Below are 13,043 nucleotides of genomic sequence, written 5' to 3'. Positions count from 1 at the left end.
GCATCTTGCTTCGTCTCTTGCACCGGTCAGATGTTCCTTTTCTACCTTTTTTTTCACTCAACAAGCCAGAGTGAAGATTCAGTTTACACTTAGAGGCAAAGGAATGTCTTATTGTTTCTTGCTCTCAGGAATCCCTTACAGAGGAATTTGAAGAAAGCACTTGTTCAGGCTGAAACATCTTTCTTTATTGTTGCCTAGTTTTGTTTGCATGTACGGGGTGTGTTTTTTGGATTTGACTTTAGCCATCCGTAGTGCAGCGTGGAGAGTGGGGAGGTAGGAGAGGTAAGAAAAACTAAACAAAACAGAACTGTCATTCACTGATTTTTAGGAAAAAAACTGTAGGAGTCTAAATGATGCTTACCTAGTTCTCCTGGCCTGCATTTGGGAAGCAGATGCCAGCAGTTGGGCTGGCATTAACCTGATTGCTCCCCACAACCTGCAACCATTGCTATAGGTACCAGCACATGGGCACAAAGAACTTAAAGAGCAGTCCATGTCCTAGATATTGAGCTAACCATGCCACATCCTTTTAGTGCACGATTTGCCTTAGAGACTCTAATAATTGGGGTTATTAATTTCTTTATGGAAGTGGATACATAAGGACCTAAATATAGAAATGAATGATGATAATTGCTTATTTCCTCATAATATATTGGTCTAGTATAGTCACTAATTAGAAGCCTAAAAGATTTTCAAAATATGTAAGTCCTGTTGATCAGCCACTTAACAATAATAGATTATAGGGCTGCTAATGGGATGCAGAATCTAAGGAGGAAGAAGTTATTGACATTGAAGTTTCAATCCAAATGAACTCAGTTTAATCAGAGCTACTGAGTTTCTTCTAAGTGTCAGACATGGTAGATAGCAAGGCCACTGGGGGAGTTCTTTTAAGGAGCTTGAGTTGGGGGGCGGAGAAGATTGGGGGCGGAGAGACATTCACAAAGCAAATAATTACAAGGCAACGAGGTAATTACAATATAGGAGAATTGCTTCAAGCAATTAAGATAGTTTGGAATTTTCAGCAAAGAGAATTATTTTGGTGTAAATTGCAGATACAGTTCAGGGGAAACCTGGTAGAGCTCTTCTAGCTGTAAACCCTGTACATGCCTGGAATGCAAAGAGCTCACCCATCAGGTGTAACTGAAAACATGTCACATGGCAGCAGCAGCAAAGACAGAGAAGCTTTAGGGGGCCCTCTTTGAGCCTTGGATGTCTCCAGGGAGTTCGTTCTCCAACTGTAGATCAGTTGGGTCCTGAAAAATCTAATGTGTAGCCTGTGCTGTGAATTGGTCTATTTTTAACTGATGAAAGTCATGGGCATAGTGGATAGATGGAAAGGTCTCCAGCGTGTGGTGGTGGGGAATTGATGCTACTCTTTGGTGAGGGATGCATCTGCCTCTCACGAAGTTGGCTAATGGGCTATTAAACTGGCAGAGAGCATTTGCCATGTCTGAATCCCATGACAGCTATTTGGAGCCAGAGGGCAGGTGAACAGCTGTCACAACTGAAGCTGGTACTAAGTGTGATGGGGGAAGCCGGCATGAGGGGGAAGGACAGTGAGTGTCCATGTTAATTTTCAAAGGTCAAGTGTTGATGAAATTAGGTGGGAAGTGGGCACGGGAACCCCCTTTGACATTGAGTGGCAGCAGTTAAAGATAAGCAGACTCCTATTACCAAGCATTGGAAAAACGAAACAAATTCCCCTATCTGATTGCTTGTTTTGAGAGTTCTGCGCTCTTTAATATCTGAGATCAAATGAATAAATTCATTTTGGTATTAGGTTAGTTATTTTATAATTTGACCGTAATATCTTACTCTCTGTACTCTTTCTCAGTAGATTAATTTTTTGCCCAAGGAAAGCCTTTGGAGTCTCCTGGCAAGTATTCGGACTTTGGTTAACCCGGGGTTATATTCTTTTCATCAGGAATTTGTATTTGATCTTTTCATCAGGAATTTGTATTCGATCATCAATCATGGTTGGGGGGAAAATGTTTTCAAATAGGAAAAGGCACAATTTGGCATGCAACTGTTGTTTTTTGGAACGTTAAGTCCACCAGTGCGATACTTCGCTGCAGACCTCTGAGCCAAGCGCCTCATAGCCCGGTGAGAGCAGGGGAAACCACCGGTGTACTGACCACGAGGCTGCCAGGTCCAAGTGTAAAGGGTTAAGCTTCAGAGGTGGCAGAGGCCATGTGCACTTGTGTGTGGGGGGGAGAGGAGTAGAGGGTGGCTCCATTTTTAGGCACCAAGTTCCCTGGGGGAGTTGCTGGACAGGTGCTGTGGGTGCCTTTTTCTTTCTCCTACCCTAGAGAAAGGCAGAGGTCCTGTGTGACTCAGAATTGTGTCCTCAGTCCACCTATCACTGCTTTGCTTTGGTCCTAGCAACCCAGGCGGGTAGCATGGGTGGGACAGGTGTCTCTGTGGCCTCTGGACCCAGATCCTCCTGCCCTTTTCAGAGCTGGAGAAGGGCAAGAGAGTGTCACTGGCCAGCGGACAGGGGACAGGCAGCCTTGGGAGGTGAACTAGGCAAAGGCCCTGTTTGGATGGATTGTCTGGTTTAATGCTCTGCATGGGACAGAAGCTGGCGGTGGGTGGCTGGAGTGGCCAGGGCAGCTGGCTGGTGCTGCGGGGGCACTTTCAGTGGTGCTGTTCCCTCTTCCGACTACATGTCTTCACAGGCTCTTCACAACTCTGGTTTCAGTCTGAGTTGGCCATACCTGTTTGGAGAATTCCACATCATCAAGCCACCCCCAAGAGCCCCAGAGGCCAGTCTGAGTGCCTGTACCTTTGTTCTTTCTGGCATAGTGTCCTGTGACCTGCAGCCTGGACACTTGCTCTTTAAGGGCAAGGGAAGACAGGTGGGGGAGGCGGGGTGGCCAGTGATTGGGACCCGGCAGCCAGGGTGGGCTGGCAGGACTGTGGTAACAAAGCCTGCCTAAAGCTGCTTGGCAGACACCTGCAGGAAGGCATGCAAGAGGTCCTTTCTCACCCTGTCTCCCGATCTGCTCAGCAGGGACTGGGCATGGGGCAGCTGTCACTAACTTTCCCATTTGGATCCCTGAGGCTCGCTGTTGCTGTGCTTGTGAACCCAGATTTTCTTATTCTACTTGGCATGGGTAAAATGGAGATTTGAGCTCACAGTTGATTGCTGCTGGACGTGAGAATTGTGGCGCTGAGGCTACATTTTTGCTGCGATCAGATCTTCTCTGTTATCTTTCAAGAGGCTGCAAGCCAAGGAAGTGAGGGATTTTTTTTTTTTTTTGATGCCTCTGTCAAGATTGAGGGTTCAGCTAATTAGATTGGATGGTCACATGGCATATATCCAGCTGGGAGGGAGGGAGAGAGGGAGGGAGGCAGGGAGGGGGAGAGAGAGAGACAGACAGACACAGAGAGAAAGAGACAGAGACAGACAGAGAGAGACAGAGACAGAGACAGAGAGACAGAGACAGACAGAGAGACATACAGAGAGACAGACAGAGAGACAGACAGAGAGATAGACCGAGAGACAGACAGAGAGACAGAAAGAGAGATGAGAGGACAGGAGAGGGAAGAGAGGGAGAGAGAGAGAGAGACAGACAGACAGACAGACAGACGGACAGACAGACGGAGGCTTTCCTCTCCTGACTTCCTGCCTGAACCACAGGCTCACTCAAGGTTCCCACCCTGGCTTGGAGGGTGATTTCTGGAGAGGCACCTGCTGAGGACCAAGAATGGGACCCAGTGGAGCAGCTGCCTCTGTCCACAGCATGGGGGTCCCGCACCTCTGACCCTCCCAGGGGCCTTGATGCTAGCAGGACAGAGAACATGAGTGCTGAGAAGCTACCCCAAGGCTGGGTGCAGGGGTGGTAGCAAAAGTCAAGGCTGGCTAGACAGGAGGGAAAGAAGTGAGGGACAAGGAGGGTGGACGCAGAGACAGACTGTGACTGAGCAAGGATCTTTGGTGGCCCCAGAGAGGGCCAGGAAGTCCCAGCCTGGAATGTCTTGCCTGCTGGAGGTGGCTGAGAGCCCTCGCAGCTCCTGGAACCTCTGGTCTCTGACTCATGCCTGCAGGTTAGCTCAGTCTTGGGTCAGCCTCACCCAGCTTGTATGTGACAAGAAGCCCCATGGGTCCTTCCGCTGTAGTATGGAGCGTGGTGCAGAGCCTGTACTTCATCCTACTTGGCATGCCTACCTGGCCTCCTCATCAGGCCCCTCCTATGCCCTCTTCTTCACTCTTGCTGGTTCCATTTCCCTAGTGCTGTCTAGACTCCCTCCAGCTACTCCAGGTGGCTCCTGTCTACCTCCTGGACCCCGGGGAACTCCTTATCCTCCTTTCTGCTAGCATCAGCCTCGTGGCCGTGGACTTCTGTGGGACATTGGCCCAGTGGCACCTGGGCTCCCTTTCCCAGTGGACTGACCCGAGAGTTCCTGGCCCAGCCTGCTCCTCCATAACCACCTTTGCTCTCCCCTTTCTTCTACTTCCCTCTGAGTGGATTGGACTCCTGGTCCCTTTCTCCCAGCTGTCCCTATATATGATCAGATGAATGCTGTAAACTAAAGGGCTTAGGGCAGGACTTCCGGTGAGTACAGCGGTATCCATCTCTTTGTTCATGTAAGTGGTACTGCTGCTTGGAGGTGACCTGGAGCCCAGTCTTCATTGTTACAACTCCTTTGCAGATAAGGTACCCTGGTCAGGAAGGAAGGGGCTGTCTAGGGAGTGCACCTCAACCTTAGGAGCCTGGGGAAGTAGAACTCAGAAGCCAGGTCTGAACTCCGCCCTTCAGCTGTTTTCTTCTTTCTGTTTTTGGCTGGCATTATGTAAAACAGCCTAATGAGATAAACACCACAGACTTCTGAGGCTTTGATCTCCTGCAGCCATGTCCTTCTCCTACTTCCTTCCGACTGAGCCCAGCCAGTAGGAAGCTTTTACCTTGGGCAATCTGTGGGGAGCTGCATCTTGCCTGAAAGTTTGGCGTCCATAGGGGTCATCAGCAGCAAGAGCCCACCCCCAGAGCTAGGAAAGCTTGGTAGCACTGAAACTCAACCAACACAGCGGCACATATGTTGCCCGGCAACAGAAAGTCTTTGCTTTGTGCAAAGCATTCCACATCTCCTTGGTCCAGCTCCTGCAGGAGCAGTGTAAACCTTTTGGGACACCCACAGTCTGCAGCACATAGGCTGCTCTGTCCCTGTCCTCCTGGAGCCCTTGTGGTGTTACTTCAGCAAACCAGGCAGAGAACATAAACCCCTTAAAGCACCCAGGCCTGCCCTTGCAGCGGTAACTCACATGGGGATATTTCCTCTCCTGTGCAGCTTTTCTGCCTGCCAAAAGCCAGCTCTGTGTTGTCCCTCTTTCTTGGGCTTCTGCTGGAGAACAGGTTCACTAATTTGATGAACATCTTGTGCTGAGGCATGAATATGTTGGGTACCTTCCCTGGATATTATTCTTTTAATTTTTCAGAAATGCACCCAAAGAAAGGATGGGGAGATGATTACAGAGAGATGGGGATGCTTTGCAAGTGCAGCTGTTAACTGCACCTGCTGAGATAGCTGGCCTGGCCAGGGGCCATTGATGGAAATGAAGTGGACAAGAGGAAGAAGGAAGGAGGTCTGGAATAGGGGTGGAGCACAGTATAGTCTTTGGTGTGTAAGACATTCATGTATAGGAAAAACAAATGCAAGCACTGCTGTGCTGGTGTAATTGCTGTCTTCAAGCCACAATTCATCTGAATGTGCAGGTTCAATTTTGTGCTGGGAATTAGTTGGAAGCCTGGCCTGGAGGCATTCCCTCAGCTTCTGCAGATCGGAAGTCATTTGTTCCTGGCTGAGCGTGCTGATTTGGGTAACACCAAGGAGAACTGGGCACAACCCCTCTCATCCACTTGTTTGCTGATTCATTTAGTATTCATGGAGTGCCTGCTCAGAGAGCCCCAGTGAGAGGCGCTGGAGGGGATGGCAAAAGATATTCTTCTTTCTCAACTGGATGATAAACAGTATTTCTGGGTATCTACCAGGCAAGGGCTCAAACTGGTTGTTGTTTACTGTTTTCTGGCTGCCCAGAGAGTGAAGGCTAATGTTGTTGACTTATATATGCAATGAGGGCTCCAACTTCCATAATCAAATCAGCAAGGATGCCTTGTATGGGAGATAAGAGAATATAATATAAAACTACCATATTACAGAGGTATGGCCTATTGATTACAGTGAGGAAGAAGTAGGGAGGTTTCAGATCTGTCTCATCTCTGCCCTTTAGGGGATCTGTCCACTATCTAGTGCTGAAAAGGAAACAGTATGGTAGGTGGTTCTTTCTAACAGAACAACTAGAGTTCAGCATCCATGCAAGTTGCCACAGTGAGAAGGGACAGTACTAGGAGCTGAATTTTCCAGCAAAGACAGCTCAGTGAAAGGAAATCTTGGTTAGGCAAACATGGGCATCTGGGCAAGTAGACAACTGGCATCAAGGCAGTAGGGCAGCAGATATGTGGACAGTAGGTGCTACTTGGACGTTCAGGACTGCATAGTTCAATTCTCAGGGAAGAAGGTTGGAAGAGGAGAAAGCCCCACAAGTTCGTGAGAAATCTGGACTGTCAAGGAGGAAGAGAACCAGGGTTGAGAAGCTAGTTATAGGGTACATAGGGCAAAAGTGCTAACAAGGCAAGAGGCCCAAACTGTGACCAGGATTGGTCCTGGGTTTGGGGGTTGGGATTCTGAATATGGGTCAGACTATGGGGAGGGCAGAGGGGAAGTAGCTGGGAACAGAGATGGTGTACCAAAAAAGCCAAGTTCTAACTTGTCTTGGTAATGATTTACCAGATTTAAGCCCAGTGGTACCTAAAGGTAGTTCATGACTCAGCAGCAGCACACAACTTGTCAATAATGCAGATTCGCAGGCACTATCCCACATATGCTGGGTCAGAATCTCTAGGGGTACAACTGGGAAAGTGTGTGATTCTTATAGACTTAAAGTTCAGGAAGGAATCCTTGCTTTGGAGGGCTTTGATGTGGGCTTTTGTGATCAGAGAAGACCTAGACAGGAGAGAGCAAGGGTGGGCTTTGCATGAGAAGTGGTAGAGAGAACATTGCATTTCTCACAGAAGAAGGACCTTCATTTCTTGGTGGTTTTTACGTGCTTATAGCTTTGAACATTTTCTTTCTGCCTCTATATCTCATTGTTTGTTGACTAAAACAGAATGGAATGGGTGAGGTACGTTTCCTTTTTTTTTCATTCTGTGTTTTAACACAGTCATACTAGTATCTCAACCCAATTCTCTATCTTGTGTCTTCAACATACCTCCCTCATTCAGAATAGACTTCAAGCCCTGCCAAATGCAGGGGACACTGCACTGAGTTCTAGCTCTGCCATATTTTAGGCATCAGGCCTTGAGCAAAGTGTTTTACTTTGTTTTGAACACAGTACCCTCATCTGTAAAATGCAATTAGTAATAGCTGCCTTGAGAGTTGCTATATGGTTCCAGTTGAACAAAATGATTCATGCAAACATCTGCTGGTAACTCTGCAAAGTCTGATGCCAACAATGTCAAGGTGCTATCGTATTGGGGTGCAGGAGCTGTCTCAGGCCCTGAAGGTTCCATGGAGTCTGGAGGAAACTTCTCTGAAATGATATTTCATTGACTCAGAGGCTTTGTTGCCTGATTCTGGGCAACCTGACCTGTGTGGGTGAGTGTGGCTTATGCGTGGCTGTGTACATGGCCACATGCTGGGGGGAGGAAATCTGTTGCCTGCACAGGTGTGTGTGGTGGGAACTTGTCTCAGGTGTTTACTGAGTGGGAGTAGAAAGGAGCTGAGAGCCTTATTTGCTGGCAAAAGTGTGGCATATTGTGAAAGGAGCTGCAGAGCAGAAAATCATCAGCGTTTGAGATCCTCAGTGGGATAGCAGCAGCTGAAGCAGCCTTCTAATTTATCAGTTGTGTCCAATAAGAACTCTGTTTGAACAATAATACCAGTCTCTGAAAGAAGATTTATATACACGGTATCTAAAAAGTCACAGTGCAGAGCTTTGAAGATAAGCACAGTGTGAGTTGATACTGTAGAGAGGAGAGCCAAAATCTTACCCTGTCTGTGGTAGCCCAGCCCTGCCTCTTAGGAAAACTGTAGCCCCCACTATGTGCTGTGAGCAGATCCCCTAATATTCTGGAAGTGAAAACACTCCCCAAAGGGAAGACACCGTGAGACTGTTGGGGGTGTAGAGAAAGGAGGGCCCAGGCAGAGGAAAGTGGCTGCTGTTCCGGGGTGTAGGGGGCAGTGTGGGTGACATTTCTACATTGCGAGTATGGCTACTCCTCTGTTTGCACTGATTGCCAAGGTGGTCCATAGAGCTGGTGCCAGCTGTGGTTGTAGATTCTGTCAATTTTATGTCGCCAAGTAAGAAGGACCGGAGCTGAGCCTGGCCCGAATCCCTTTGGGAGCCAGTATGAGGCCTGGGTGTTGCCTGGACCACAGGGGAGAGATGGAGCTTAAGTCCTGCTGCTAGGCACGTGAGCAGAGCTGCAGCGCAGGTGAAGAGAAAGGACAGATACACAAGGAAAGCCAGTGCTAGTGCGGGGTCTCCCAGAGAGACCCCCAAGCACTGCGGAGGGTGTAGGCTCAAGTGCCATCCATTATGGGGCCAGCCAGTGACAGGCAGCGTTGGCCTCTGGGGGGAGGGGCTGGATCTCTCTGCTCATGCCTGAGAAGAAAGGCTGCAGGAGTTGACTACTTTGAACACATATCAGCCTCGTCTTACTGTGGGGTTACCTGGTGGAGCTGAAATATGGGGGGTTATATGCTGGGGGCTTCTACAGTTGAATTTCCAAAAGGCCTGCATGGTTTTGGGTCTTTCTGGTTTCCTTTCTCTTTGTCCTTTGTGGAACTCAACATGCAGTTCTAGGTGATAGGTGATGGGTGATGGGTGGGGTGGGAGGAGGGGAGGGGAGAGAGGACACCGGAGCCTTAGTGGCACCATACCTGTCTTGCTTCACTATCCGTGCATGTCTATCTGTGAATCCTTTCTTGGAAAGTTGATATGGAATACAATTTAAGCATTCTTAGATCCTTCATAACTCAATACTGCAATTAGTGCTGACAGAGTTTCCTGTAATAATTAATACAAATCTGAACTTGGTAGTAGCTACAACCCACATGTGGCTATTGAGTACTTGAAATATGACTATTTCAACCAAGAAACAAAATTTCAAGTGTTACTTAATATAAATTAATTTAAATTTTAATAGTCACGTGGCCAGTGGCTACCATACAGGATGGAGCAGCCCCAAACAAATAATCCTCTGCTTCTTACTTAGATTCTATTGCTACCTTATGTCCTCTCAATTCTGAACACACATATGTTAAAAGCACGACCTTGTAGCTTATCTCCAAGCCTGCTCATTTTCAGGGAGTGTTGAGGTTTGTATCTCAATGTTCTCTCAAGCCTCATGCACTCATAGACAGGTTCTGGGAGGTGACTGGATTGTGGGCTGTGATACTTCTTGGTCTACTGATGAGTTTGTAACCAAGTGTGGTGATGGGGGCGGAGCTTAGCCAGAGGATGGGGCACTGGGGGTGTGGCCTGGAAGGATAAATCCATTCCTCCTCCTTCCCCAATCCCTGCTTCCCACTGCTGTGCCCTGAACTGCTTCCCCTGTGCAGTGTCCTTCTGCTAAGCCACCCAGCCTTGCAGCCACCTGAGTATGGACCCAAACCTTAGCAAAGTGAGCTAAAATAAGCCTTTGCTCTGTTAAGTTGTGGGTGTTGGGTATTGTGTCTCAGAGATGAGAAATTGATAAGGCAGGGGATAGGACATACTTTTGTGAGTTCTCAAGAAGGTCCTTGCTTGTCTTTCTGACCCTGGGCTCCCAGCAGCCCCACGCTCAGCACTACTTGGGGTGTCACTAGACTTCTGAGCTGAGTAAGGCCCTGTGCAGGTAAAGAGACCGGACAGAAGTTCTCTGCTTTTCCTGTGCCTAATCTAGGCCAGGCTGTTATAGGCAGGGTTGCCTAGGAATCAGCCTCAGTGTCCATTGTCAGTGGGTAGAGTCCAGGCTCACATGCAGAGGTAGGGCAGCATTGTGGAGGGTACTGGGCCAGGAGTAGCCCCTTCGGAGTTTCCTGGGCTATGCTGAAATGGCTGTGCCTTTCTGCCTCCCGTGTTGCTCCCTTCTGGGCTAGTGGCCCTCCCAGAACCTGAAGAACAAGTCCTTCTGTGAAGGCAGCCAGCACTATGTCTCTCATGCAGGCGGTCGTCTGAAGTGGTCAGTCGAGGTTGCTGGGAAGCAACCGAGATTCAGGAGGGCCAGCACCTACAAAGCTAGAGGAGGGGTAGAGGCAGAACTGGAACCCAGGCTGCTATGGGTTTATGGTCTTCTCTCCACCCCGGGAAGCTCACCCACATCTTGGGAGGAGTCCCCTTTCCTTCTCTTCTCCCAAAGGTTTTCAGTCACCGAATAACATGAGGGTCATCCTCCCTCAGAACCCAGGCCAGCCACCTCCTCCATCTCGAGGTTCTAACACTCAAAAAAGAAGTGAAAGAAAGCTATTTATTTTCTGATTTTCTTATTTTTCTTTTTCATTTAATTACTGGTATCACAATAGGATATTTTTTCTATTGCTTTTCATTGCAAATGTATAGTATTTCATCTACATTATGAGTTTAAATAGGCTTTTGCAGACTAGCCTAAAAACCTAATCATCATTTATTATAACAGACATGACTTCTTTGGAAATGGGATCTGAATTCTAAATAAGTGACTCACAAATGAGGTTTTAGAATAGAACTCGTTTCGAAGCTGGAGACTATATCTTTCTTCTTCCTAAGCAACTGTGCCTCTGAGTGCCCCCATCCCACACGTTTGTCAATCTGGGACCAGATCTCCAAATCTGATTCCCTTCAGCCCCCAAGGTGACACCTGATTCCCTATCCCTTGGTCTCAGTTCACGACAAACTGTGATACAAAATTAATGAATGCCTCTTGGTGCATAGACTTGGATAAAATCCTGAAATGCAACCAAGGGCCATCCTGTGTCCTTGGTGCTGGGGATCATGTGGTGCCAGGCCCCCGTGTCTATTCACACTGGTGAAATGAGATTCATTATATAACATTCTCAGAGGCTCTTTGCTTGGCCACTTGGCACCAAATTAGAAATGAACAGTTAGAGGTGTGTGTGTGTGTGTAAACTTCTGAAGCCGAGAGGCTGTTAAACACGGGTGTGGAGGTACCACGTTTGACTGACATCAGCAGCTGCATTTGGAACACCCCACCCCCTCATCCTGGAGCTTCCAGATCCTGCATGGTTGCCAAGGAAACTAGGCAAAGCAGTTGTACACATATCCCCTCCCCAGAGTGCAGGGCATATCCTTCTGGGGGAATCGGTAGAGGAGAAGGAAGAGGGTCCCTTAGGCAGTTGTCCATAAGTGTAATGCTGGTACCTTGTCCCTGTGGGCAGCTCCGTACCTACACCTCTGCCATCCCTTACCCCAGCCTGGTCTAGTCTGAATGTCACGTGCATACTGCATGCCACCTTCTGCCCAGGCTATGTTGTTGTCAGTTCTTAACTTCAAGGCAGCTTTTATTTCTTGGACTTAAAAATCACTTCACATCAGAAGGAGGAGGGACCTCTGGCTATGGTTAAGGGTTGAAACTCAGTTATTTGCTCATCTCAACTGACCTAACAGAAATGTGCAGTTTAAAAAATTACCCACCCAGGTGCTTCCTCATGAAATCAAACCAGAGTGTTTGCAAGTCCTGGTCAGAGCTCTGTGGCTCGGGCTAATGATCCGTCTCTGGTGGTTCTTGGAAGGACCTGGCAGGGCCAGCCCATCACTCTTGGTGTTTACTGCAGGTATGTGGAATGCACAGCATTGGAGGTGGAAGAGGGAGAGCCCAGGGAGCCCCTGCTCTCTGAGAGAACACAGTGAGGTGACACCGACTCAGAATGGTGGGAGATGGTGCTATGGGGTGTGGACAAACAAAATGCCACTGGTGTCTCCCAGAGAAGGAAAGTGGATAAGAGGTCAGGAATAGTGCCATTTGAAGTGGACTAAATACTTCAACCCTTTACTTAGAGCTCATTTATCATTTACCAGGAATGACTGTTAGCTTTGGATGGAAAAGGCAGCAATCCCTGCCTTCATGGAGCTTGTGGCCTCGTGTACTACTAAATAGTAGTTACTGAATGCTTAGCTTGTGCCAGCAGCCATGGCAAGTCCTGGACATGATTATTTCACTCAAACCCCACTGGTACTATGAGTAAATGTCACATCTGGAACATGAGGAAACCGAAGTTAGCAGAGGAGTTAAATAACTCCTGGAAGAGTCATGAGGTGTGAGTGATGAGGCTTCATGATACATGAAGAAATTCATCCATCTGCCAGGGAAGGGATCGATGGGGAGGCAGCTAGACTCTGAGCAGGCTTCTGGGGACACTAGGGCTGAGACAGTGGGTGTGGTTCAGCCTCTTAGCAGGGGACACCTGAGGTGTGACAGCAGCAGGAGGTGAGGTCCACAGCTAAGAGGTGGCTCTACTTTCCTAGGAGCTTTGGGAGGGAGCTGAGAAACCGGAGAGTGTGGCTGGTTCGTTGCCCACTACCTGGGAGCTACATTAGCTGTGGACATGGAATATGGGATAAAACCCAGAAAACAAGCTTTTCTTCAAGCCTAGAGAAGAATGACCTGTTTTTTGTTGAGCTTACATTTCTTTTTCCACACCCGGAAGTTCAAAAGTTAATTCAGCCCAGGCTTTTCAATATGCTTTGTCTCTTCTCAAAGTCATGTGAAAATTTAATTGTCTTTATGGGATGAGGGATTAATGTCTTTCTCATGGAACTGGATTAGTTACCACAAGAGCAGGTTGGTAAAAAGTGAGGTCATCCTTGTGTTCTGACTTCTTTGCATATATTGACTTGTTTGTCCATTTTTCCCATGAGTGAAACAACACAAAACTCTTATATGAACTACTATGTGCTCTTAGACTAGAATTATGATATTAACATCTTTTCTTTATAAATTACCTAGTGTTAGGCATTCTGTTATAGCAACAGAAAATGGCCTAAATCAGGCATCAAATAAATG

The 13,043-nt window shown here is 47.8% G+C and overlaps 1 protein-coding gene across 1 annotated transcript in view; it reads left to right on the top strand.

Moving 5' to 3' along the window:
* The window catches only part of LOC111816133 (transmembrane protein 178B-like), a 139,513-nt gene extending 131,132 nt beyond the window's left edge, over positions 1-8,381 (top strand). Inside the window, exon 3 of the mRNA XM_023712758.1 lies at positions 8,303-8,381. Within this exon, the coding sequence (XP_023568526.1) occupies positions 8,303-8,381 (79 nt within the window). The remainder of the gene's footprint in view (positions 1-8,302) is intronic.
* The last annotated feature ends 4,662 nt before the right edge of the window (positions 8,382-13,043 follow it).

The sequence above is a fragment of the Octodon degus genome, unplaced genomic scaffold (assembly GCF_000260255.1).
Source record: "Octodon degus isolate 3935 unplaced genomic scaffold, OctDeg1.0 scaffold00027, whole genome shotgun sequence".
Lineage (NCBI taxonomy): Eukaryota > Metazoa > Chordata > Mammalia > Rodentia > Octodontidae > Octodon > Octodon degus.
This window is presented reverse-complemented; position numbering and strand designations above follow the sequence as displayed.